At 34.1% G+C, this 23,101-nt stretch overlaps 2 protein-coding genes and 1 long non-coding RNA gene across 3 annotated transcripts; 2 read left to right on the forward strand and 1 right to left on the reverse strand.

Annotated features, from left to right (window-relative positions):
* The first annotated feature begins 8,134 nt into the window (after nucleotides 1–8,134).
* LOC120254131 (glutathione S-transferase zeta class-like) lies at nucleotides 8,135–11,803 on the forward strand. Its single transcript, XM_039262274.1, has 10 exons — nucleotides 8,135–8,198; nucleotides 8,302–8,395; nucleotides 8,510–8,566; nucleotides 8,662–8,747; nucleotides 8,847–8,918; nucleotides 9,675–9,728; nucleotides 9,822–9,897; nucleotides 10,785–10,846; nucleotides 11,218–11,277; nucleotides 11,506–11,803. Exons 1-10 carry the CDS (start codon nucleotides 8,181–8,183, stop codon nucleotides 11,608–11,610), a joined length of 684 nt encoding a protein of 227 aa, XP_039118208.1. The 5' UTR covers nucleotides 8,135–8,180; the 3' UTR covers nucleotides 11,611–11,803.
* A 278-nt stretch (nucleotides 11,804–12,081) lies between these two features.
* LOC120254130 lies at nucleotides 12,082–13,733 on the reverse strand. Its single transcript, XR_005534535.1, has 3 exons — nucleotides 13,642–13,733; nucleotides 13,092–13,164; nucleotides 12,082–12,288 (listed from the first exon to the last, which is right to left on the reverse strand). It is a non-coding gene; the product is annotated as an uncharacterized LOC120254130 (long non-coding RNA).
* Nucleotides 13,734–18,163: 4,430 nt separating this feature from the next.
* On the forward strand, nucleotides 18,164–22,287 carry LOC120254132 (glutathione S-transferase 2-like). The gene is made up of 10 exons (XM_039262275.1): nucleotides 18,164–18,304; nucleotides 18,422–18,521; nucleotides 18,633–18,689; nucleotides 18,791–18,876; nucleotides 18,979–19,050; nucleotides 20,254–20,307; nucleotides 20,400–20,475; nucleotides 21,420–21,481; nucleotides 21,800–21,859; nucleotides 22,018–22,287. The coding sequence occupies exons 1-10, from the start codon at nucleotides 18,287–18,289 to the stop codon at nucleotides 22,120–22,122; spliced, it is 690 nt and encodes a 229-aa protein (XP_039118209.1). The 5' UTR covers nucleotides 18,164–18,286; the 3' UTR covers nucleotides 22,123–22,287.
* Nucleotides 22,288–23,101: the final 814 nt, after the last annotated feature.

The raw sequence follows: 23,101 nt of genomic DNA on the forward strand, positions 1-23,101 counted from the left end.
TAGAATTGTTCTGGCCAAAAACTACCAGTCATTCCCATTGCATCTTCCAATATAGCAAAACAAGCCATTCAAAACAAGGAGAATCCTCCAAAAATGTAACAATTCTTCTAGTCGGCATTTCAAAGAAACAGTGTCGTGCCGTGACATGTTCACGTGCTAAATGACATCCTTGTAATCCCCTACTCTCGAAATTACAACATTCATTATACTAATAAAAACCTTCATTAGTCGCTAATTCTTCATAATAAAATCATTGAATTTGGTGCCGATTAGTCCTTGATTCTTCCTCCCACTACGCCTGGCTACCGATGCTTCTGTCGCCGCTTCTCACGATCCTTATCTCCGACTTTGGACCGCAACAAAAACTATCCTAAATTCACTACTGTAAGTGTAAAATATTTTTCCAAACAATCAACCCTTTTCAATGACGTAAGGTTTCCATAACAACCATGTCACAAGTTGAAAGTGTTATTTAAGATGCCGAATAATAATGAAGGATGGAATTGGCTATGAATGCGCATGGGGATGTTTGATTCCATTCCTTCCCAAAGTTATCTAAGTTTCTAAAGTTCATATGCTTTTAATAATAAACTGGCCCTAGTATTGTCATTTTTATAACATAAATAAAAAAATAAAAAAAATAAAAAAAAAATTAGAATATTGAAACATTAAATTAACAACTAGAATTCAGGGGGAACCAGTAGGTCTTAAGCACAATAAACTCCCATAACTCAGAAAATTGAAACTACAAAATAAAATTTAAAAAAAAACACCAAAAGAAGTAAAGAAATACAAAAGATCAACAGCAGTAATTCAGAATTTCTGAATACAAGATTCAAAAAAAATTCTGAAGAAAACCTTATGGTTGAAATTCCAGAAATATTACCAAGATCAAGCGCCCATGCTACAAGATCAACCCGGAAACCATGAACCAGAAAATCAAAGGCGATGATCCAAAAATAAACAAAATGAAATGAAATGAAAAAAAGATCTAGAGATCTCATAGTAAAAAAAACTTTATAACGGAGAGAGCTTCTCCACCACCATCATCTTCTCCTCTTAAAACAACATTTGATACCCAGAATCAATGAACCCTAACCCTAGAAAAAGTTAATTAATCACCAAACCATCAAAATTTTTCAGAAATAAATTGATCAAACGGTTTATAGATCAAAAATACCACTGAAGCGGTCTCGGATCAAGATTGTCAACATGTGATCAAAAATTATAGTCATTCGTGAGCAAATCTAGAACCAAAACACCACAAAAATTAGGAAAAAATCGGAAGAAAACTAGGTAGAGAAATTGAGATACTTAGATAGATCTCCGAGAGGTAGGGCGCCATCACCATCCCTACCATCATCGAGGGTTGAGGGCCTAAAGAGGATCATACCTGAAATCCCCGGAATGACGACGACGGTGATCATTGTGGGATATCTGAGACAATAGCGAAGAAGGAACAATAGCGGTTGCCGATCGGATCCAGGCGAAGGAAGAGCGGATGAGGGAGGCGGCTCGGCGGTCGCCGGGCCACGATCGGGCCGCTTGAGTCTCGAGAAAGGGAGAGTAAGGGTTTGCTTGGTTGGAGGTTTTGGGGGTAAGGTAAGGGAAAGGTTTTTAAAAACCCATGGTTGGGTAGGAGATTTTAGGGGGAGGTAGGGGTTAAAAGGGGTTAATGGAGATTTCAAAACCTCCACTTTTTCTCTCATTTCACTTCATTTTTTTGCCCCTTTCAAACTTACACTCGCCTAGCTTTGTTTGAGTGAATTCCACCTTACCCTTTGTCGACGTGGGAAAAGAATTGTCCAATCACATCATCTTTTTTTAAAAATTGTACTTTTGAATCATTTTTTTCATCTTGGACTCTTGAGTTTTATTGTTCCTCACTTTGTGTTTTGAAATTTTTTTATCCCATTTGGTGTCTTGAGTTTTTTTCCGGTTCCCCTATAAGGTGTCTTGGCATTTTTTTCCATTTTTCATCCTTTTTGGCCATTTTTACCTTTTCTTTGTTGCATATGGATGAAATTGAACTCTGCAATCCAATTTTATTTTGATTCATATCTTACCTAAACAAATTCAAAAAAATTAACTTCATAGGTAATTTGGATGGTCCGTTTGGTTGGCGGTAATGTGCAAACATTACCGCATGTTACGTGGTAATCTTTTCACATTACCATGTTTGGATTATTGGTGGTGGTAATATTGATGGTAATTTGTAATTACTAACCTTGGAAGATTACCAAGAAACTTGGTAATCCCATTACCACCAAAATAGGTGGCTATGTTGGATTACCAAGTGGGTGGTAATCTGAAATATTTTTTGGACAACTATGCCCTTTGTTTAAATATAATAATTTTCATACTTTATTTGTTGGATAAAAAAAATTAAATTTAAATAACATTGTTTTTGGAATATGTTTAGCTTCGAAAGTTAATTTTTATCCAAAATTTTATTTTATTTTAAATTTAAAGTTGCATAAAATAGTAGACACAAGGGTATTTTGGAAAATTTAGAATACTACCAAGTTTATTACTATGTAACATAAGTTTCCAACCAAACATGGTTATCATGAATTACCACAACATTCCTAGGCATATAACATTCCCAATCTTATTACCACGGTAATCTCGTTACGTGGTAATATATCATTACCGCGAACCAAACGGCCCCTAAGTAATTAAGATAGTGACAGCTTAGCTATTTAAAAATTAAAATTAGATGGACCACTTGGGTCATGATAAACCAATCTGCAGTGATACATTGAGGAGAATCATCAAACTCCACAGTTGCTATTCCTGATAACAAGAGATGTATAATTTCTTGAATTAAAACATACTAGACTATTTTTTTAGAAAAAGAAAGGAAACATGCATGATTAACAAGTACTGAATTAGAAAAACAAAAGAGGAAACTTCATTGTCTAGCTTATTTGCTATGATGACACCAATTACTATATAAGATATATATATATATATATATCTGTGGATTAACAAGATGACACCAATTCATACCAGTAAGAAAATGATGTTCTTCAAGGCTGTTGATAAGTTACTTTATCTTTTCTGGTCCTAATTAAATTAGGATTTTCGATTATCGATAGTTTATTTTGTTTAGGGTAGTTTTATTTTACTTTATTTTATTTATTTATCCTTGTTCTTATTCGGATAAATTTGCAAAGCCTAGAAACACAAGGAATAGAAAAATTATCGAAATTTTATCACATTTGGAGAATGGGGTTTCCACAAAAGAACGCAATTTTGATTCTGTACACAAGAATTCTATTAATTGTGATAAGCTTAATTTGCAGAGTTGTCAAACCCGGACCGACCAGGCCGGTTCAACCGGAAAAACCGGGAACCGGTCATGAGGCCGGTCCGGTTATACCCTCTAACTCGGTTTGGAAGCAACCCGGCCAAAAACCGGGTGACCCGTCCGGTTTGCTTTCGGAAACCGCTGACTCGGCCGGTTTACTCGGGTCAAAAAATTAAAATTATTTTTTTAAAAAAAAAGTGGCGCTGATGAGATGAAGATGTGAGGGAGAAAGAAAAGGGTGCGCCGGCGGCAATACGAGAGAAATGCGTGAGAGGGAGCGAGGGAGAACGATGAGAGAAAGGAGAGAGAAAGAGGAACAGAGTATGAGTGGTGGCACGTGATTTTTCTTTCCGAATCCCGATGGAAGAAGACAAGGGTGAGATGAGGATCATTAGGGTTTTTAATTTTATGGTTTTAAAAAATCAAGAATGGATTGATGGTACATAAAATTAAATTTTTAAATATTACATTTAATTTTATTTAAGATATTTTTTAAAATCAAGAAAACTATATGAAATTAAAATTTTAAATATTATATTTAATTATTTATGATTTTTAATTATTAAAATATAGGTTATATTATTTTTTTATCATTATTAATTATTATATATTTTTTTAATATTTTATTGTTGACCCCGGTTCAACCCGGTCGAATCCATCAACCCCTAACCCCTTGATCTGGCCGGGTCAATTCCCGGGCCGGGTCTGACTACCTTGATAATTTGCTGCACGTGTTTTTGGCAGAGCTCTCAAAAGTCTTTAGTTTAAATAGTGTGACTCTGTTGCTGTACATTGTCAATCTCTGGCAGTATGCATGTTTTATATAAGTTTTCGAATGATTTGGTATTTGTTTGGCAGGATGGAAAAAGAGGCGGATTATATCGGTCTCTTGTTGATGGCTTCTGCTGGATATGACCCACATGTGGCACCAAGTGTTCATGAAAAACTTGGACAGATCACCAAACAAACTTCAAGGCCTAAATATCTTTCAACTCATCCTTCACCCAAAAAAAGAGCAGAACTGTTGTCTCAGGCAGAAGTGATGGAAGAAGCACGTTCTGTTTACCACGATGCGGTTGCCGATCATGTTGTTTCTGGTTTTCTATAGATGCTTCATCCTATTCTTTTTTTCTGCTGTTGTTAATTGGTTTTAAACTTTTAATGCTCTAGACAATAACAAAATTAAGATGATGATGATATCAGATGATGGAGGAAAAGTAAAAGAGGAAGAAGCTGGTGTAAATTGAGTATTTTTTAGTGTTAAAAAAATAATAATAATTCTCACAAGCTCAAATTATCTGCACATGTAACTTGATGCTGCTTTCTTGATGAGTTTGATGAGTGACTTTACTGTAAACTAACAGAAATGCTGTTGTTTGCATGAGAAAGCTGAGAAATGCAGCCAGATTGTTTAGATGCTTGTGGATGTCAGTGCCAAAAGTTTTGGTTTAAATAAAACCTATAAATAAAAATTCAAATGATTCATCTTTATGGATTACATTCACCCAAGAAAAATGAGTTTCTTGTCTTTTTAATCTGGAAGAATTGTCATGATGTTTGCATTAAGATTTTTAAGTTATATGACTTAATCCACTTTCAAAAATACCCGGTGTCATTTTTTGTTATATTTATTTTACCGGCCATCCCTAGATCAAAATTGAAGCATATATGTATAGTTATCATCGGAAGGATCATCGTGTCCTTTCTCTTTTTTTTTTAATAAAGTTATGATTTCCTTCTTTCTGTTTTTTTTTAATAAAGTTATGATTTATCTATTTTACTTAAAAAAAATTTGGAAGCGTAGTTATCATTGAAAGAATCCTCATGTCCAAACAGTATACTTGTATATTGTTTTTAGCCGTAGCTATAATTGGATTTTCAAAAAGCTTGATTTGTTTATTCTTTTGTTTTGTTTTATTTATTATTAATATTATCATTTTATACAAGTGACAAGTAGGGATGGCAAAACCCGATCCGCCCCGAAATTCCCGCCCCGATCCGCCCCGGTTTTGGGCGGGGCGGGGCAGGTTTGGTATTTGCTTGCCCCGTCCCACCCCGCCCAGATAATAATTTAATTTATTATAAGTATTATATAATGTATGGGGTAAATGAAATTTTTTAAAAATTTTCAATAAATTTCTTATGAGCTTGTTTTTATAAACATATGCTTTATAAAAAAATCTATTTTATAAATGTTTTTAAGAATTTTGGCTACTTATTTACAACTATGAGCAAGGCGGGATATTTACAAAAAATAAAAACAGGGTAGGAATAGTGCTCCGCCGGTGCCCCGCTTATTACCATCCGGGGCGGGGATGGTAGAGGCATGCCCCGCCCCATTGCCATCCCTAGTGACAAGCACATGGTAGTATATTTATTGGAGGATTCGAACTCTCACCAAATTAACGTGAGATGATTTCTTTTTTTTTTTTAATGAAATCTTCTACACTATATTAGAGATGATTCTTTTTTCTTTGACCGGAGATTTTGCATATATATATATATATATATATTTTATTGTATTGAAAGAAAGATATAGCCAACTAAATTCTATATATACTAAATTCTCTATATATATAAACATCATATGCATAATATACACACCCTCCAAGATATATATATATATATATCATATATATCCTTCTATCCTACATATATCATAAAAAATATATGCTATTACACGTTAAATGGCTAAAAAAATTTCTAATGAGCATTAAATTAATGTTTTTCCACACATATCCAAAAAAAATTTAAACTAGATTTACTCATTACATCTAAATAAAAATTAATATTGCTAAAGCTTATTTGAGAATTTCAATAAAATTTTATTTTTATTATTGTAAGAAAGTTAACATTCATATAATTTATAATAGATTATAATGGTGTGTATATGGGGTAAAACGATATATATGCAAACAAATCAAATTTCAAGGGTTATACATGACATGTACTTTTATTAAGAAATACAATTAATTAGATAAATTTTCAAAGGTACCCAAGTGATCTGTTTGTATTATTTTGGAAAATAATTATAACAAAAATAATTAAAACTTAAAATAATATTGTATATTTAGTTTAATTTTACATAATAATTGTATTGGAATTTATGAATATTTATAAAGTCATAATTAATATATTTAGAAGTTACCCACAAATAAATATATCCTTTTATATATTTTTAAGTGGAAATTACCAAAAACACCCTCTAAGTTGCAATATGTACAAATTGTCCCTCTAAATTTAATTATCCATAAAAAAAAACCCCTCCTTTTGAATACAATGAATTTGAAAACCCTTAAGTTTGTTTTGAATTTTTTGGACGAAATTATCCCTTGCATGGGAAGTTGTGGTAAGTGAGACATGGTTTGACCATAACGCCCTTTGCTACAATAATTTTTCCTCTTTAAGAGGAAGCAGTTTTTTTTTCTTGGTTAATCCCCAGTGAACACCATTATTGGTGTTGGTTTCTTTTTTCTCTCTTCATCTCTTCAGCTTTTTCTTTTTCAAAGTTGTCGTCCTAAGTCATTCCTAATAATAGATATTGAGCAAAGTAATTGATAAAATTCACTAGTTGTGGACCAATCAGATATATAAGAATCATATAATACTGAATAACAAAAACATTCGACCTAAAATCTAGGGATAATTTTCTTAGTTGAGTACTAACCTTAGCTCTTATTTTAATTTGAGCACCAACATTTAATTTGTATCAAAATAGACACTAAGGATGTCTTTGAATGCCCTCAATCATTACCCTGGGGAAGGGAATCATTGTTTACATATTCTCTCTCCTTTGTTTGAATGTTATTTTATGTAGGTAATCATTGAGGGTCGGTGGAATTCATTACCTCTACCAAAGGAATATTGGGGGGATACCCATTACTTATAGTCGAATTTATGTTTTTGCCCATTTCAAAAAAAAAAAATATTACTTGTATATCCCAACTTAAAACCTAACCATTTTTAATTAACTTAATTAATTAAGTTAATAGAATAATTAATTGTATTAATTTAATTAATAAAATAATTAATTAACTTAATTAATTCAGCTAATAAAATAATTGATTAACTTTAATTAAGTTAATAAAATAATTAATTATGTTAATTTAATCAATAAAATAATTAATTGACTTAATTAATTAATTGTATTAATAAAATAATTAATTAACTTAATTAATTCTTAATTTTCATTAAATATATATACATAATTATTTTATTAAGAAAGGTATAAAGGTAATTGTCTCACATATCCGTCACTTATTTTTTACATTCCTAATGCATAATCCTCTTTAACCAAACACAATTTTCATTTCTATCCTCTCCTAATTAATTAAGTTAATTAATTATTTTATTAATACAATTAATTAATTAATTAATTCTTAATTGTCATTAAACATATATATACATAACTATTTTATTAAGAAAGGTATAAAGGTAATTGTCTCGCATCTCCTCCATTTACTTTTAAATTCCCAATGCATAATCCTCTTTAACAAAACACAATTTTCATTTCTATCCTCTCCTAATTACCTCTGTTCTCATTTCTTTCTTCATTACCTCCGTTGCTAACCACATTCTTATTCCGTCATCCAAACGCACCTTAACTTTGATATAGAAATATTACCTTCGTTGCTAACCATTTTCCCTGAAATTAACGCCCCAAAGAGAACTTGGAGGTGCTAGTGCTGTAAGTGGCTCGCCAGGGCTATCTCTCATCAAGGGCTTTTATCCATGCCTACAAAGTTAATTGTCAATTTTACCCTCCCAAGTTCAAAATATTACAACCTAGTGCCACCAATTCGATAAATGACAACAGTTCGTCTTCATCAACCACACTATCCACTCTTCTCAGCCGGCTTGGAATTCCATGGCGTCCGGTTCTAAGGAAATCCTCTCAATCTTCTCAAAATCTAGTTCAATTCAATTATTGAGCTTTGAATTCCATCTTCTAATCTGTTTTTCTCATCCTATTTCATTGATTTTTTCAGGAAATCGTTGGAGCTGAACCAGCGAAGCTGAAACTCTATAGCTACTGGCGCAGCTCGTGCTCCCAGCGCGTTCGTATCGCTCTCAATCTCAAAGGTTGGTTCTTTACCATGGATTACCTTCGAATTCATGTTTACTTTTCAATTTTCAGAATCAAATCGGAACTTTTATTGTTTGATTGATTTATGTTTTGCATACGCCTTTAAATAGGTTTGGATTATGAGTATGAGACAGTGAATCTTTTGAAAGATGAGCAATTTGATCCTGGTATGGTGTCTAAAGTTCTTGATTTTTTTCTTAAGAAAAAAACTTAAATCCTCTGAAGTTGGGATTTTGGTGTTATTTTGTGTGAAAAATTGTAGAGTTTGAGAAGCTTAATCCCATTAAGTATGTACCCTCATTGGTGGATGGAGACGTTGTTGTTGGTGATTCTTTAGCGATCATTCTTGTGAGCGCATGATGTACCTGCTTAAATGAAAATTATGGCTTTTTATGTTGATTTTTTTGTATCATTTGTCATTGAGCCTCTTTCTCTTGTGCTTGAAAGTATTTGGAAGATAAGTACCCTCAACATCCATTGCTTCCCAAGGATCTTAAAAAGAAGGCTCTTAATCTCCAGGTGAAGAAATATTACTTTTCTTATTTTTGTTATCAGTATATTTTTTTTATCCTATTTTATTTGTATGTGGTGAATGAATGTGTTCGTTATCTAGTGTGCCTTTTTAGGTTTGTGTGGTTGTGTAAAAGCTGATCATTAAGGTGTACTTTTGAAAAGGAAAAATAAAGACAGTTTTGCATTTTTTTGTGGGGAGAACATCATGAAAAATTTAATAGGAGACTAACAGTAAACCCTGAAAGTCACAAATGCTGAAATCATCTCATGCAAGATGCGAGTGCATTGACGAAACTCAATTTTTATCGGTTAAACTTTTTGTTTTAAAGTGTAACCCTTTTATGAGGCATCATATTTTTTTCATCTGAAAGTGGTATTTTGTCCTCTACTATGCTTGGAACTATAAATTTTTTTTTTATACTTTTTCTTCCATCTATATAATATCAATCTATTATGTTGTTACCACTAGTTAAGGATAAAGTGTACCCGGTCAATTCATTTGTAAAAACATTGGGTTAAAAGCCATCAGAACTGGCCTCAGGCAAATTTAAGTATACAGTATACTACTAATGCCCCCTTACGATGTGAGCATGGCTTTTTCAATTCAGCATTGGTGTATTCATTACGGAAATAAAGGAATTTGAAAGAGAAATAATATTTTTTATTTGACTAGATTTTGTCATGAGACTTCTAAATATCAATGTTTTGATTTGTACTATAGTGTATCACTTCACAAGATCACAATAGTATCTCATTTTTCAGGTGGCAAACATTGTTGGTTCAAGCATTCAACCCCTTCAAAATCTCTCTATACTAGTAAGTTTAAAACTCCAACTGTTGCTTCCAAGAATTTAGTCATTTGCTTAAACAAAATTATCAACTGTTAATATGCTGTGTATCATTTGACAGAAGTTCATTGAAACTAAATTTGATGCTGATGAGAAACTTAAGTGGGTTCAACATTACATTGGCAAAGGCTTTTCTGGTAAAATTTTGAGTTTTAATATCATCATTTGCGCATATACTTCTAATTGTTATACATGCTCTTTCTTGTAATCTGCAACAAGGTTCCCATGATTTTAAACAAAATATAGTTTCTTGCAAACAAAATTGCAACTATGGTCAGGCACACAGTCACCCATTGTTCAGGAAGATGTGCCACGATGAAGAGTGGTTTAATATGATTCTTAACAAAGAATCAAAGATGCTCAAGACATTAATCAATTTTACTTCGAATTGCATACTTCTGTAGGAAACAGCTAAATGGTGCTTTAATCCAGTAACCTATCCGTCAAAAGAAGGCATATGGATTGAGTTTTTGTTTTCCTCATCAGCCAAACTGACAAATTTCTATTGTTTTGAAGAAATGATAATCTTAAACAGTCCTTGCCTGAAACCTACTAAACTATCTATACTCTGCCAGAAAGTTATGCTTCCATCCTATTTGAACCTCCAGATAGTATTTTGTGAATCATCTGTATTGGACCTCTGACCACTTAAAGAAGACACATATGCAGCCACTGGAACTCCACTTAGAATGCCTAACTCTACCCTTAGGATTTATCCGGTTTGAGATTAGATGCACATTGAGACTTGAAATCAAACTTCTGTCCGTTGTAAGTGTAACAAAAAAATTTTGTCCTGTTTACAGCTTTGTCCTCTATTTCGTTTCCTTAACACCGTAACAGTTATTATTGTGTGTTGATGATTACCTCTTAAGTTCTCAGCTGAACAACTCCTTATGATGTCCATCATACCTTGTGAAAATCAAGCTATTGAATTTGCAACCTTAGTTCATCTATTTTATTTTATAATTGTCCTTGCAACTGATTCATGGTATTTATGCTCTTATGGTCTTTACTTTTGTTTCAGCTCTGGAGAAGCTTCTAAAGGATGTTCCTGGAAAATATGCTACAGGAGATGAAGTCCTACTGGTTTGTGTGCTGTCAATTTGGTTATTATTATTTTTTCCCTTGTGACATTTAATTTTCCCGAATTCAGTTCGGATGACATTTACATGGGACTATTTCAAGCAGTTTCCAGTTTTATAAAACCAGATATTTTCATGTTCTTTGTCTTGAACTAAATAAAGATCTGATTTTCATGAAGCTTTGAATACCATCCATGATCGCTGGCATTATGCATTTTATACGCTGGATCTACACCATGTTTCAACCACCTAAACTAACTTCTCAACCTTTGAATGATAAAATGTGAAATTGTGTATAAATTGAAAGTCTTTCAATCTTGGCTGATAACATGTGAATTTCATTTGACTGATATCAGTGACGGCTGTCATATGCAGGCGGATGTGTTTTTGGCTCCACAAATTGATGCAGGGGTAGCAAGGTTCAGAATTGACATGGTAATATTTTTTTCTTTCCTTTTTTTTTCATGTGATAGTTGAACTCATGGAATAACAATATATGCAAGCACAAATATATTACATATCTCTATTTCTGTTAAACTTTTTTCGTGTTCTCTCTGTGTGCGCCTGGATGCTATTGTGATCACAAAACCATGCTTTTATTTTTCAATTCTTTTAATGCAGATTCATGATTCACAAGTATTCTTTCTTTTTCTTATTTTCCAGACTGAATACCCAAGACTAGCCAGAGCTCATGCTGCATATAGTGAGCTTCCTGCATTCCAAGCTGCTCTTCCAGAAAGGCAGCCAGATTATCCTGCTTCGGCTTAATCCTTGTCGCGGTTCGGTTAGCATTGTTAAAAATAAATAATCAGTATTACTATGAATGATACATGTTCTTTGAGTTTGCGCTCTCTGTATGTTGTAAATAATGTGAAGACTCTTTTCATGTAACTTCATATGAGAACAAGACTCTGCCTTCTGAAGTTAATTTCTCAGAATTTATGAGAAACTATTACAAACATTATGAAGGTTTTTTTTTTCATGTATATGCCCTTATAGAACTCATCTTTACTTCTTTACCTAACAACATTTTTTTTTTAGTTATATATCCCCCTTTACCACTAAAATTGTCACGCCCCGAACCTAGCCGGGCACGTGGCAACCGCCACGACAACAAAAAGTGGGTCCCACAACGGCCCCCACCTTCAAGTCGCCATAAGGCTAAACACAAACCTGCTAATACAGTTACTAGAACATGGAACAATATCAACAATGAAAACATAATAGGGTTCCCTCACACATGGACCCTAAATACAAGAGAACATCACAAATAATACAAATGGGGTTTTCAGTTACTATCCAAGAGGTACAAATATAAGAACAATACATAATGGTCAAGTCTAGTGGATCCATAAAATTTACATACACACTATAATAAACCTAGACAAGGAAAACAGACAAATTACTCTATTGCCTGCACAGCACAACCCAGTCCAACGTCGCAGTCTGAGAAAGAAGAAAGGAGAGTGGTGAGTAGCATGTGTTACCCAGTGAGTGGTGACAGCATAGATATAACAGAGAGATCAAGTATTTCAAATCTTTATCTACCACAATAATACTAACATATAAAAGAAAATTTCAAGTATTCAACAGGTAAACAAATAACACAATGCCTGACAATAGAATAGGCGAGTAACTTTTCAACACATTGAACACAGTTTAAGAAAATGCGGGCTGGCCTCAAACCATTCCCAAGCTAGTCGTGGCCACGACTAGCTACGGGACCACCAAGGTGTTTTAAAACTTCAACAATATAAATGTTGCCCTTTCCTTGGTGTTGACCACTGAGATTCCCGTGTGGTTACCCCGGGTTTCTCACAAAAAGAGAACCCCTGTCAATGGCTCCACGCACCTCTTGACCAGAGTAAACACAGGGTCAACCACGCCGCCTCCCATTAGGCCGGACCGTGAAACCCCACACTGCAGTGTCGGACCTAAATCCGTAGTTACCATCAAAATCAAATACAAGAATAGAATTCTTTCCGATTTCCAACTCAAGGAAACCATCAAACAATGTTTAAATATGTAAATTGCATCAACCCTTATTCCATTTGCAAATAACATACTTACACATGTAAACATGTTTATTCCAAAATGAATACATATAAGTATCTAGGTTTAGCCATTTCAAATATATTTATACTCACAATATATATATATATATATCAAATTTATGTTATAAAACACATAAGGAATACTGTAATACTCTTGATTGTTGAATCTATGCATTTACGAATTAAACCACTCACAGAACTATTCGTCTCGTCTCGATACGCGCTCACTGATCAGTGAGTTCCTTCCCCTTGGAGGATGTTTCACCACCTAGATACAGGCAGGGAATCCAAATACTAATGAACATAAGAATGATAGCTAAAAGGAATGCATATAAATGCAATTATACAAGTCGACTACGAAACCTTAGGGTTTTTGAGGCAAAACAACGTCATTTTGGACCCAAATGACATCGGAATGAAGCAAACCTAGCTCCAATGAGTTCAGGGTAAGAAGGGCTTCAATTTGGACCAAGGAAATACCCGAAAAGGCTCAAAATTTTCGGTGCTACAGTAACTTCACAATTTCTACAGTAAAACCGGACCTTATACTATGTTTTCTTCAAATTTACAACACTAAATCAAGAAATTTCTTCAACAACATTCTCATATATGAATCACAAATCATTGGCTTCAATTTGAGCCTATAAACCATCAAATCCAAGGAGAGATCGAAGTTTTTAAAGAAAATCTAAAAACAAGAAATACGGGAGAAATACTAAATGAAAACATTAGATCTAAAGCTTACCAAGTTCAGGAGTGAGGGAGGAAGGAGTTTGGTATTTTAGTTCACCAAAAATGCTCACCGGAAAAAAAAATTCCTTCTAATGTTGTGGTCGGCCGAACAAGAAACGAAGAAGAAAAAGTAATGAAGAAGAAAGGAGATAGGTTTGGCTTTCTCTTTCTTTTCTTCTCTTTTTTTTGGGAAATGACCTAATTGCCCTCCTAATAGAGAAATAATAGTAAATGGATCCAAATGACGGAATTGCCCCTTGTTTTTCACATAAAAGCTACCATGCAAACATGGAAAAATGTCACTACTGCTAAATGACCATTTTAGCCCTGATGCGAGCATAAAAATCTAAAGAGGCCCGAGGTCTAAATCATGACAGGGTACAACACTCTACCCTCCTTAAAGAAATTTTGTCCTCAAAATTTCAGCTTACTGAACTCACTGAATAAATGGGGATATTTCTTTCTCATGAACCGTTCAGGTTCCCAAGTCAACTCCTCTATCTGATCACTTTTCCAAAGAACTTTTACAACTGGCACCACTTTTCCCCGAAGTACTTTCTCTAGTCGATCAAGAATACAAACAGGTCTCACTTCAAAAGTCAAATCTTCTCGACGTTCCACTGGGGGTATTTCAAGTGAATGCGACGGATCTGGCACATACTTCTTCAACAACGAAACATGAAAGACATTATGGATCCTCTCTAATTATGGTGGTAACTGTAGTCTATAAGCCACTGGCCCAATTCTTTCAAGTAACAAGAATGTCCTAATTTAACGAGGATTTAATTTTCCCCTCCTACGAAACCGAATTACTCCCTTCCAAGGTGATATCTTCAAAAAAACTCTGTCACCAACTTGGAATTCTAAATCTCTTCTCCTGTTATCAGCATAGCTCTTTTGTCGATCTTGGGCTACTTTTAATCTATCTTGTATTACCTTCACTTTTTCTGTGGTTACCTCAATTAGTTCCACATTTTGCAACTTTCTTTCACCGACTTCACTCCAACAGGAGGGGATGTTCGACACTTACGTCCATACAAAGCTTCATAAGGAGCCATACCAATACTTGCATGGAAACTATTATTATAAGTGAATTCCACAAGAGGTAAATGCTTGTCCCAACTTCCTTGGAAATCAAGAACACAAGCTCTCAGCATATCCTCAAGTGTCTGGATCGTACACTCTGATTGTCCGTCTGTCTGAGGATGGTATGCAGTACTGAATCTCAAAGTCATCCCAAGAGCCAAAACTGAGGCCAAAACTGAGATGTAAATCTTGGGTCACGATCAGACATAATTGAAACAGGCGCTCCATGGAGTTTAACAACTTCGCTTATAAATAGCTTCGCTAACCTCTCCAAAGAGTATTTGGTATGAATGGCCAAAAAATGGGCTGATTTTGTCAAACGGTCCACAATAACCCACACAGCGTCATGCCCCTGAAGGGTACGCGGTAACCCAACCACGAAATCCATAGTAATATGCTCCCACTTCCACTCTGGCACAGGCAAAGGTTGTAATAGTCCCGCTGGTTGTTGATATTCTGCTTTTACTTGCTGACAAACTAAGCATCTTGCTACAAATTCTGCGATCTCACGCTTCATTCCAGACCACCAATAATTTTCCTTGATCGTACGATACATCTTAGTACTGCCTGGGTGTAAAGCATAGGATGAGGAGTGAGCCTCTTCTAGAATAGCACTTCTGAGTCTTGCATCCCTTGGAATACAAACCCTTTCCTGAAATACCAGAATACCGTCACTGTGAATCCCAAAATCGCTAGGTTCATCTTTTTCCAGTTTCTGTATTTCCTTCATTAACTCTTCATCTGTTCTCTGAGATTCCTGAATCTACTCTAGTAATGATGGTCTTACCACAAAAGTTGCCAACAGAACTTCTTTTGGCTCGATCTTAAGTCTCACATCCATGTCTCGAAGAACTGCAAATTGAGACCAATAAGATGTTGTAACATAAGCTAAAGAAGTGGAAATTTTCCTACTTTGAGCATCTGCTACCACATTAGCCTTCCCTGGATGGTAGTCAATCACTAAATCATAATCCTTGATCAACTCTAGCCATCTTCGCTGCCTTAAGTTCAATTCCTTCTGAGTAAACAAATACTTTAAACTCTTATGATCAGTGTAAATTAAACACTTCTCTCCATAAAGATAATGTCGCCAAATCTTCAGGGAAAAAACCACTGCCGCTAACTCCAAATCATGAGTAGGGTAATTCAACTCATGCTTCTTCAACTGTCGTGAAGCATAAGCTATTACCTTCCCATCTTGCATTAATACACAGCCAAGACCCTGTCGTGAAGCATCGCTGAACACTACAAATTCCTTACCACTAGTAGGCAGAGTGAGCACTGGTGCTGAAGTCAAGCGGTTCTTCAATTCTTGGAAACTGCTCTCACACTTCTCATCCCAAACAAACTTTACCTCCTTTCGAGTCAACCGTGATAAAGGTGCAGCAATCGAGAGAACCCTTCCACAAAACGACGATAATAACCCGCTAAACCAAGGAAACTTCGAACTTCAGACACACTCTTTGGTTGTTCCCAATCAATGATTGGTTCGACTTTCTTTTGGTCCACACAAATTCCTTCTCCAGATACCACATGTCCTAGGAAGACCACTTCATGTAACCAAAACTCACACTTTGAGAATTTAGCATACAACCTTTCTTCTCGAAGTATCTGCAATACTATATGCAAGTGTTGCGCATGTTCCTTTTCAGTTGCTGAGTAGATCAAAATGTCATCGATGAAGACAATTACAAACTTATCGAGATAAGGTCTGAAGACTTTGTTCATTAGATCCATAAAAGCAGCTGGGACATTAGTCAGACCAAAAGGCATGACCAGAAATTCATAATGCCCGTATCACGTGCGAAATGTTGTCTTCGGCACATCACTCTCCTTAATCTTCAACTGATGGTAACTAGCCCGGAGGTCAATCCTTTTGTGAGAGACCGGCCCATCTTAGTGAGACCCGGAACAGAACTCAATCACAAGCCAGGTATTATTTTGCTTAGTCACCAATATTCGCACTCCCCCGGAGTCGAACCCGCGACCTAAGCCTTTTGTCTCACTTAAAGTGGCGCCTCACCAATTGATCCGCGGATCAATTGGTGAGAGCGCTCACTTTAAGTGAGACAAAAGGCTTAGGTCGCGGGTTTCGACTCGGGAGCGAATATTGGCAACTAGCAAAAACGCGATCAGTGGTGAGAGGCGCTCACTTTAAGTGAGACAAAAGGCTTAGGTCGCGGGTTCGACTCCGGGGGAGTGCGAATATTGGCGACTAAGCAAAATAATACATGGCTTATGATTGAGTTCTGTTCCGGGTCTCACTGAGGTGGGTCGGTCTCTCACATTAACATCCACGCCATACTTGATTCATAAATTTCAAATTCCAATTTAATAAATTTCTAAATTCAAAAAATTATAAAATATTATAAAAACTTTATTTAAACTCTTAAAATCTTAAATCTAAATATTATAAAACCATATACCTAAAATTCAAAAAAAAATCTAAACCCTAAATACTAGACACTAACCCTAAACCTAAATCCTAAATCATAAACCTTAAATTCTAAATTTTACATATTAGACATTAATCCTAAACCCTAAACCCTAGATCTTAATTGCTATACCCTAAATCATAAGCCATAAACCCTAAAGACTAAATCATAAATCCTAAATAGTAAACCGCAAACCCCCAAGTTTACATTTTGCGATTAAAGATTTTAATGGTAAAAAAAAATTAAATTAAAAAAAATACAAGAGAGAAAGAATGACATGAATGCTGACTAAATTAGCATCCACGTTATTATTGAAAAGTATATTTGATAAATTTATTTTTTATAAAAATATCATTACTCATAATATTATTTTTTTATTTTTTTCTTCAACTCAACAAGCTTAAGTGGCCATGGACGAGCTCACCACTCATTAGCTGGTAAAAGAGGAGTCAATGGATTTTTTTTTTTTTTAAAAAAAAAGGGGTTAAACGAAGATTATTAGATGCAAAATAATAATTTTAAAAATTTATAGGTTAAAAAAACCGGGAATGCCCTAAAACTCTTCCAAGTTTCACTTATTCACATATTGTTCAATCAAACTTGGGTATTCTCAAGAAGAAAAAAAAATTTCCGACAGTTTAGTTTTTAGTTTTTAGGTAACTGACGTTAACGGAAATACCCATCAACTTAGGTCATATATTAAATATAAAAAAAATATATATTAAACAAAAATGTAATATATTAAGTAAAAATTTACATTGTTAAACGTAAACATGTATTGCTAAATGACAAAATATATTTATTAAGCGAGAAATACATGTTGTAAAATAAAATAAACTGACAGAGGGTAAGCTGTTAGAAAAAAAGATACTCTCTCGAAAATTCAAATGTCAGAGGTTTGTCTCCGGTGTGTTAAAACTTCCATATACTAATAATTCATTTTCTCTTAAAAAAATAATAAAAATAAAAATAAAAACAGGCGGCTAAAAACTTATCCAAAATGCTTGACTTATTTTGCTCAAACGCAAACGCATGCAGTGACACCAGTAACTTTATGGTGTCTTCAAAACCAATTCGTTCTGTCCTTCGTTTTCAACAACTCTCAGTGGACGTTCTCAGTGGTTTGCCAGGAACTCCATGGCATCCGATTCCAAGGTACTCCTCTCTCAATCTCCGCTTCTAATCCTCTCAAATCTGAATTAAATCGACTCATCGAGCTTCGGATTTCATCGCTTGAGCTTGATTTTCATCCTGTTTCATCGATTCTTTCAGGATATTGCTGGACCGGCACAAGAGAAGCTGAAGCTGAAGCTGTACAGCTACTGGCAGAGCAATTGCTCTCAGCGTGTCATCATTGTTCTCAATCTAAAAGGTTTGTTGTTTCCCCCTTTGGTGGCTTTAAATTCGTGTTTAGCTTCAAAAAAAAATTTTTTTTTCAGATCATTTTTCATTAATGTTTGATTTGGGTATGACTTTTGAAAAGGTTTGGATTATGAGTACAAGGCAGTGGATCTTCTGAAAGGTGATCAATTTGATCTAGGTATGGTGCTAAGAAAATTCTTATTTTTTTTTTTTTTCAAGGTTTGAATTTTGTTTCTTCAAATTGGACTTTTGGCGTTGTTTCTGTTTGCGATTTTGTAGAATTTGAGAAGTTAAATCCAATTGGTTATGTGCCGGTATTGGTGGACGGAGACGCAGTAGTTGGTGATTCTTATGCTATTGTTCTTGTGAGTGGGTGATATATGTACTTTCAAGTGAAAAGTAAGGTTTTTTTATGTTGCCTTTTTCATATTTGCTGTGTGAATTTATTTTAATTTTATTTTTAAAAGTATTTGGAGGATAAGTACCCTCAACATCCATTGCTCCCCAAGGATCTCAAGAAGAAGGCTCTTAATCTCCAGGTGAAGAAAAAATAATGTCCTTATTTATGTTATTAATTTATTTTTGCCTATTTTTTTTTTTACATATTACTGATACAATGCTTATTAAGAGTTGCAAAATTGCAGAGGCACATTATTGTTATAGTATGGTTTAAGCTATATTAAAAGTACACCCAAGCATTAGGAGAGAGAGAGAGAGAGAGTAATTAGTGAAATGAGGGGATTTAATGCTGTAAGTCATGCATGCTTTTGTATCTTTCAAGATGCATTTTATAAAAAGTTGTAGAAAGTTTAGGCTATGGGTTTGGAATTGGGACAAGATTGGGCTTATTGCATGAGTTGGGGTAATGCGTGCATGTGTATATGAGGTCCTGGTGAAGGTAAGGATTAGTAGTTGACATTCTTACTGTTGTTGACATTGTGGACGTTGATTAAAGACTAGTAGAGGGGAAGTATAATGAATGAGTTCATTGTCCTGTATATACTTTTATTTTGTTTTGTTTTGTTTTGTTTTTTGTTTTAAATTAAAATGTCTTGTGTATCTTTTGTGTTTTGTGTCATTGTGTCAGAGTTAATCATTAAGGTGCGACATTTCAAAAAAAAAATAAGAAATTATGTTTTGGAATTTTTTTTTCTTTTCATTTTGGCGGAAACATCATGGAAAGTTTTATAGGAGACTGGCAGCAAATCCTGAAAGGTCAAATGCCTGAAATCATATCATGGCCTAGCCACTAGTACATTAATGAAACTCAAATTTTATCAGTTAGCCTTTTTGTGTGTGTAGAAGTCTTAACCATTAAGTGAGTCATAAAAGTTCATGTTTTTTCATCTGAAAATGGTTTTCTGTACTCTACTATGCATGGAGCTATAAATTTATTTTTTTCCCATCTATATGATATTTGATCAATGATATCATTACCACAGAGGATGAAGTATATCTGGTGAATTCCTTTGTGAAAACATCAGGTAAAAGGCAAAATTACCAATGATATCATTGGCCTGATGCAAATTGAAGCATGCTATAATACCCCGTTAACAATGTGGGCATGGCCTTTTCAATTTAGCATTTTTGAATTCATTAGGGAAATATAGGAATTGGAAACAAAGAGAATATGTTAATTTGATTAGATTTTTCCATGAGAGTTCTAAATATCTATGTTTTGATTTAGTCTGTAGACTATAGTGTATCAATGCACGCAATCATAATAGTCTCCAATTTTTCAGGTAGCAAGCATTGTTTGTTCAAGCATTCAACCCTTTCACAATCTGCTCATACAAGTAAGTTTAAAACTCCAACAGTTGCTTTAAAAATTTAGTCATTTTCTTAAACAGCATTCTCAGCTTTTAATATGCTGTGTTTCATTTGACAGAAATTCATGGAAACTAAATTTAATGCTGATGAGAAACTCAAGTTGGTTCAACATCATGTTGAGAAAGGCCTTTCTGGTGACGTTCTGAACTTTAATATCATTGTTCATGCTTATCCTTCTAATTGCTGTGCATGCTTTTTCTCTAACCTGCAACAAGGTGTCCCTGTGATTTTAAACAAAATACAAACAAAATCAGAAATATTGTCACGCATGCAATTAGCCATTGTTCAGAAAGATATGTCACCTTCAAGAGTAGTTTAATATAATTCTTAGCGAAGGTGCTGTAGATGCTAAGTAATTTTAGTCCAAATTGCAAACTTCTGTGGGAAACAGCAGAAGGATGCTTTAATCCAGTAAACTATCAGTAAAAAAAAAGGTATATGGAATCATGGATTGAGTTTTTCTTTTCCTTATCAGCCAAATTGACAAATTCTTATTGTTTTGAAAAAATAACATTAAATAGTACAATCTTAAACAGTCTTTACCCCTGAAATCAACTAAGCAGTGCATACTCTGCCAAAAAGTTATGATTCTGTCCTATTTGAGACCCCTACTATTTACTGAAACTCCAATTGATATTCTGTGAATTACTTATATTGGATCTCTGACCACTTAAAAAAAGACCCATATGCAGCCATTGGAACTCCACTTAAAATGTCTAACTCAACCATTAGGATTTCTCTAGTTCTTGATTAGAGCCACAATGAGGCTTGACATCAAACTTCTATTCATTGTAATTGTTACAAAAATCCTTTATGCCCTGTCTACAACTTTTTCTACCTTCTCTATTTTGTTTCAACAACAGTGCAGTGGTACGGTGTTGAACTAATGGTTTCCTCTTAAGTTCCCAGCTGAACAACACCTCATGATGTCCTTCATACTTTGTGAAAATCAAGCTTTTCAGTTGACAATCTTATTTTATCTATTTTATTACATAATGATCCTTCCAACTGATTCATGGATATATGATTGGAAAGGACTATGGCATCTATGTGCTTACGGTCTTTACTTGCATTTCAGCTCTGGAGAAGCTCCTAAAGGATGTTCCTGGAAAATATGCTACAGGAGATGAAGTCCTACTGGTTTGTGTGCTGTAAATTTGGTTTTATTTTTCCTATTCACATTTACTTTCCAATGAATCTAGTTTGGATGACATTTACATAGAACTATTTCGAGCACTTTCCAGCTTATAAACCCATCTATTTTTCCATGCTTTGCCTTGCACCACATTAAGATCTGATGTTCATCAAGCTATGAATGCCAACAATAATAACTGGCACTATCCAATTGATACATGAGATCTAAACCATGTTTCAACCACACAAACTAAACTTCTTGACCTTTGAATTATAACATGTGAATTTCATCTGACCAATGTCAGTGACGGCTGTCATATGCAGGCCGATGTGTTTTTGGCTCCACAGCTTAATTTTGCAGTAACATGGCTAGGAATTGACACGGTAATTTTTCATTTTATTTTACTTTTGTGAAATTGATGAATTTACAGAATAACAAGCACCTATAAATTACATATTACTGTGCATTTTTCATTAATATGTTTAATGCAGATTCATGACTCATAAGTTTGTTTTGTTTTCTTTTCTTTGTTTTTCCTAAGACTCAATACCCAAGATTGGCCAGAGCTGATGTTGCATACAATGAACTTCCTGCATTCCAAGCTGCTCTTCCAGAACGGCAACCAGATTACCCTTCTTCATCTTAATTCCCTTTGCAATTCTATTATTGCTGTTAAAAATAAATAATCATCATTGCAGACAATGTTTATGTAATCTATCAGTTTGCTCTCTCTTTCTGTATGTCGCAAGTAATATGAAGACTCTTTTTATGGAATTTACCATGACAATAAGAATCTGCATTTGTAAGAGAATTTCATTATCTATTTAAATTTAAGTTAATTATTCAAATTTATGTGCAACTATTATGAACATTATGAAGGGGGCTTTTATTTTTGTTATTTAGGTTTTTTCTCTTTCATAACAGAATTTTTTGCAAATGTTATTTTTAATATATATATATATATATACAATGTTTACATATAATTTGTTTACATATTAAATTAGTGCCTAAATATTTTCACTATGATCTTTTTCAAAAATAGAAAACTCCTCATTTTATTATGAAATAAATCATAGCTACTAAAAAATCTTCGTAACCCATGGTTTTACTGCCAAGAAGTTTTTTGCTATAAAAAAATATTTATATTCTACTACGTTTTATAATTCGTACCTAAATTTTAAACCTCTTTTACCTACGATATTTTTTTGTAGAAATAAAGTTTCCTTTTTAGCTATAAAATCAATCGTAGCTAAGAAAAATTATTCATAGGGCATTGTTTGTTGGTAAGTAGAAATTGCTTGATGCCTAAGAGTATTTAGTTTCTTCTACGAAATCAATAAAACGTAGACAATAATATATTTTTACCTATGAAAATAATATTGTAGCATAAAATAACATAGATAATACTCACATTTCTTGTAGTGAGTGTCGAATCTCATCTTGCTGATTAACGGGATATTCCCAAATAGAAGGGCGTACTCCTGGATCTCTTTCTAGCGAAGTATTATCAATCTTTTTAGACTTAGTTCTATGAATCTTTCTAAAATGGACTTTCGAACTTGGATTTTTTTCGAAGTTAGGAATAAATGATGAGGTTTCAAAATCAAGGGAAAAAAGTAGTTTTA

This window comes from Dioscorea cayenensis, unplaced genomic scaffold, assembly GCF_009730915.1.
Source record: "Dioscorea cayenensis subsp. rotundata cultivar TDr96_F1 unplaced genomic scaffold, TDr96_F1_v2_PseudoChromosome.rev07_lg8_w22 25.fasta BLBR01000357.1, whole genome shotgun sequence".
Classification (NCBI taxonomy): Eukaryota; Viridiplantae; Streptophyta; class Magnoliopsida; order Dioscoreales; family Dioscoreaceae; genus Dioscorea; species Dioscorea cayenensis.

Bases quoted from the DNA above. Each gene is read 5' to 3' on its own strand.
- LOC120254131 (XM_039262274.1), top strand. The intron at 8,567-8,661 runs GTATGGTGTCTA...GAAAAATTGTAG, and splicing joins AGATGAGCAATTTGATCCTG to AGTTTGAGAAGCTTAATCCC. The intron at 10,847-11,217 runs GTTTGTGTGCTG...TGTCATATGCAG, and splicing joins CAGGAGATGAAGTCCTACTG to GCGGATGTGTTTTTGGCTCC.
- LOC120254132 (XM_039262275.1), top strand. The intron at 19,051-20,253 runs GTGAAGAAAAAA...CCAATTTTTCAG, and splicing joins AGAAGGCTCTTAATCTCCAG to GTAGCAAGCATTGTTTGTTC. The intron at 21,482-21,799 runs GTTTGTGTGCTG...TGTCATATGCAG, and splicing joins CAGGAGATGAAGTCCTACTG to GCCGATGTGTTTTTGGCTCC.